This window comes from Tarenaya hassleriana, unplaced genomic scaffold (genome assembly GCF_000463585.1).
Source record: "Tarenaya hassleriana unplaced genomic scaffold, ASM46358v1 Cleome478, whole genome shotgun sequence".
In the NCBI taxonomy this organism is placed as follows: domain Eukaryota; kingdom Viridiplantae; phylum Streptophyta; class Magnoliopsida; order Brassicales; family Cleomaceae; genus Tarenaya; species Tarenaya hassleriana.
The window spans coordinates 18,194-21,599 of NW_010967478.1; the positions used below are offsets into that span (position 1 = coordinate 18,194).

At 40.3% G+C, this 3,406-nt stretch overlaps 1 protein-coding gene across 1 annotated transcript in view; it reads left to right on the forward strand.

Moving 5' to 3' along the window:
* The window catches only part of LOC104825607 (tripeptidyl-peptidase 2-like), a 5,025-nt gene that overhangs the window by 809 nt on the left and 810 nt on the right, over positions 1–3,406 (forward strand). The window contains exons 2-7 of the mRNA XM_010557967.1: positions 1,821–1,936; positions 2,301–2,373; positions 2,734–2,819; positions 2,917–2,968; positions 3,063–3,194; positions 3,295–3,372. Coding sequence (XP_010556269.1) covers positions 1,821–1,936; positions 2,301–2,373; positions 2,734–2,819; positions 2,917–2,968; positions 3,063–3,194; positions 3,295–3,372 — 537 coding nt within the window. The remainder of the gene's footprint in view (positions 1–1,820; positions 1,937–2,300; positions 2,374–2,733; positions 2,820–2,916; positions 2,969–3,062; positions 3,195–3,294; positions 3,373–3,406) is intronic.

Here is a 3,406-nt window from a genome sequence, read left to right on the forward strand (position 1 = left end):
GGACTAGGCGTTTTCGTGTTAGTCTAGATTTTTGCTAGATCACCATTGCTTGGATATTTGTTTGGATTACTTTGCGACATAACCGTTTCACAGCACTTTCGGTTCGTTTTGTCTCTTTGGTGTGCAGCTCTTCCGGTGCATGACAAGAAGCACAACCGGTAGAGATCAACTCGTCTTCGACCACGAAATAGAAAGGACCCTACGCTTCGCTCATAGACAGCAAAGACAGTTCGATCAAACCATATTCCTATGTGAATAATACGATCTATCCTATCGATTTTGATCCGAAACTAAACCCATATTCCTATGTAGTTCAGAATCTGAAACAATTGGTCAAGGGGTCAGCAAACACCAATTGAATAAAGCACAAATCGATAAAACCGAAACAAATCCAAATCGCAACCAAGTTAGGGTTCAAACATACCCAAAACACAAACGAATCCCTAACCCACAGCCGTGGATCTACTCACGGTTCATGGAAAAACACTGAGAAAAACTAGAAACAGAAAGAAAAGAGGGAGAAGAAAGGCTCATGTCGACAGCAATGCGTTCTTCACGTTCCAGCTCTCCTTCTTCTTCCCGAAATCCCGTTTTACTCCTATTTCTCTCACCAAAGCTCTACAAAATCTGTGTAAAGTATGTCTACCTCTTTTGGACGTCTCTAGTGTCCTTTTATCAACCCTAGGCGGCGCTCCCGAAGTCCTACTCCCCTTCCAATTCTGAAAATTCGATCTGGGATTTTTTCTGGGTTTTGACTCGGACCGAGTCAGTACTCTGACTCGACCGAGTCAAAACGAAACATAATGAATTCGGCCCAGTCCAATCTTCTGACTCGGGCCTTCTGACTCGGGCATGTTGACTCAGGGTAAACTGACTCCGACGTTCTGACTCGGTCTCCTCGTAACAGGCTTGAATTGGGTCCTTTTCAGCATGTTGACTCGGCCCAATTTCTGTTGTTGACTTTGGCCGAGTCAAGGTAGGAAGTTCTTGATGTATTTCAATCCTTTTAGCTCCAGATTGCTTCCATCTTAGTCCAAATCTCATCCAAGACCTGTAATCCAATAAAAACACAACCAAACCGAGTTTCGTAGCCTAACGCGCCTATAATGCCTATAAATGAATATGATCCTCATATAAAATCCTATAGAAACGCCCTGAAAATATAGAGAGAATTAGGAGTTATCAAATCCCCCCAAACTTAAACCTTTGCTCGTCCTCGAGTAAGGAACGAAGGAATAAAATCTGCAAAACAGGGATGACGAACATCAAATAGCATCTTCATGAAACTCAAAAGCGAAACATCCATCCGATGCTAGCTCCCCGTGAATCGTACCCAAACCGGTCTACTATGATCTTTCTACCAAAGACTAATCTACCTAGTCATGGGACTTTTATTGTCACCTAGAACCCATTAGAATCTCTACAACTCACCAAGCCTATTTCTGAACCTATCCTTATCTCAACTTTTGCTATTTCGATCTTAGTTCTACTTTTATGCCTGGATTTTTACCTTTTTGTAGGATTTTTCCGTCAAACGCACGCATCTCAGGTTTCTAGGACGTTGAAGTTGAAGGACATTGGTTTTCTTCTCTTTTTTTTTTCTCTTTTCAATGCAATGTCCGACCCACAACTTAGACCCGAACCATCGATCGATGCAATATGTCCTCGAACGATTTTCGTTACCGAGATTTTGACAGCGGAGTGTCGAAATGCTTTATTTTCCCAAGACGTTTGTTGAACTAGATTTTGTCGACCTGCAAGACTCGAAAAAGGTTCTAAACGAAACATATAACCTGGATATAGTCGTTTCAACTCCGTAGGTCCCAAACCTGACATGCTACCTGACTTGCTTCCAGCGTGTATATGCAATGGGTGATGTTTATCCAGAGGCTACAAAACTTCCCAAGGGAGAATATATTCTGCAGCTATATCTGCGGTTTGTGCTACATCTCTGATAGAACCAACCAGTCTTTTGGATGCATGGACTTGCTTTATATTTTTGGAGAGTAGAGTTTGTGTCATACTAACTCCAGGCAGTACCTATCTTCTGAATGAGACTTGTCAGCGACATGCCCGTAAAAATTAGCTTTAGTTTTTGGATCGATATTGTCTTTGGCTTCAGTATTGGGTTCGTCATGATATTGTTTTTTATGGCTGTTGTGAAGCTGCAATTAAAAGAAAACAGAGGTCAAGACAAGCTAGAAGTTATAATCTTAGTCCGCACATAGTGCTGCATCAAGCTGATGGTTTAATTTTGTTTGTACCTCACCGTCTCTTCTTATTTTAACTGCTTTCACCAGGCATGAAAATGTGCAGTTGCTGGAAAAGTTGAAGCAACTTGTTTTGTTTATCGAAAGAAATTTGGCAGAAAAGGTAAGGTTGTGAATTAAATTTTACTTTGTATTGAAAATATAATCTTTATCAGGAGAGTATGTGTGCTGAACCAGGTTGGGGACAAATCTTGGATCATTTTTAATGTTTATGTTTTGTCTCTTCTCTTATGCATTTAACATCTTGCGCTTGAAGAATAGAGTTTAGGCACAGCGCCTATCATATGGTTTTGTCTGAAGATTTTTCCTTCTTTAGGAATTTACTGACCTGTTATGCTTATAAAGCAGGTGTTTAAATGTCTGAGAAGAAGGCTCGGCTCTATTCATTCTTGATGTAAACCTTTGAGATCTTCTCTCCATTTCTCGTTTCCTCCTTTCCACCCTTTTTCTTTTGGCATTGCAGGAGGTTATTCGGCTGAACTTCTATTCTGAACCAGACGGTTGTGTCATGGGAAATGGTGCCTTTAAATCATCTGTTTTAATTCCTGGGTATTCTTTCTGTTTTGATTACCTCCTTAAATTTTCTTATTTGATATATGACACTCAGTTCCCTAAACATGCATCTCTTACTTTTATTATATTGCAGGAAAAAGGAAGCGTTTTATGTGAGCCAACCGATGACGGATAAGCTGCCCAAGGTTTTCAACATAGATTGATTGCTGACGTAATTGATTCTGTGGTATTTGTTTCTCTCTGACTGCCTATCGATTTACTGTTTAACTGTACCTGCAGAATGCGCCTCAAGGATCTGTGTTGCTGGGAGATATCTCACATGGGAAATTATCATTTGATGATAAAGAAGGGAAAAATCCGAAAGATAATCCTGTTTCTTATCAGATATCTTATGTTGTTCCACCAAACAAGGTTTCTAATAACACTATCTTTCCTTTCCTCCCGTCTTTTCTACCTGGTTTGCAAGTGAAAGTAGTCTCTTTTGTTAAATATATGACACTTTGTTTGATAGACTGAGGAAGAACAAGGGAAATCTTCTGCTCCAACTAGCACTAAATCTGTATCGGAGCGCATGGAGGAAGAGGTATGGGCAAAAATTTGGTTCCATGCCTTTCTTCGATTCT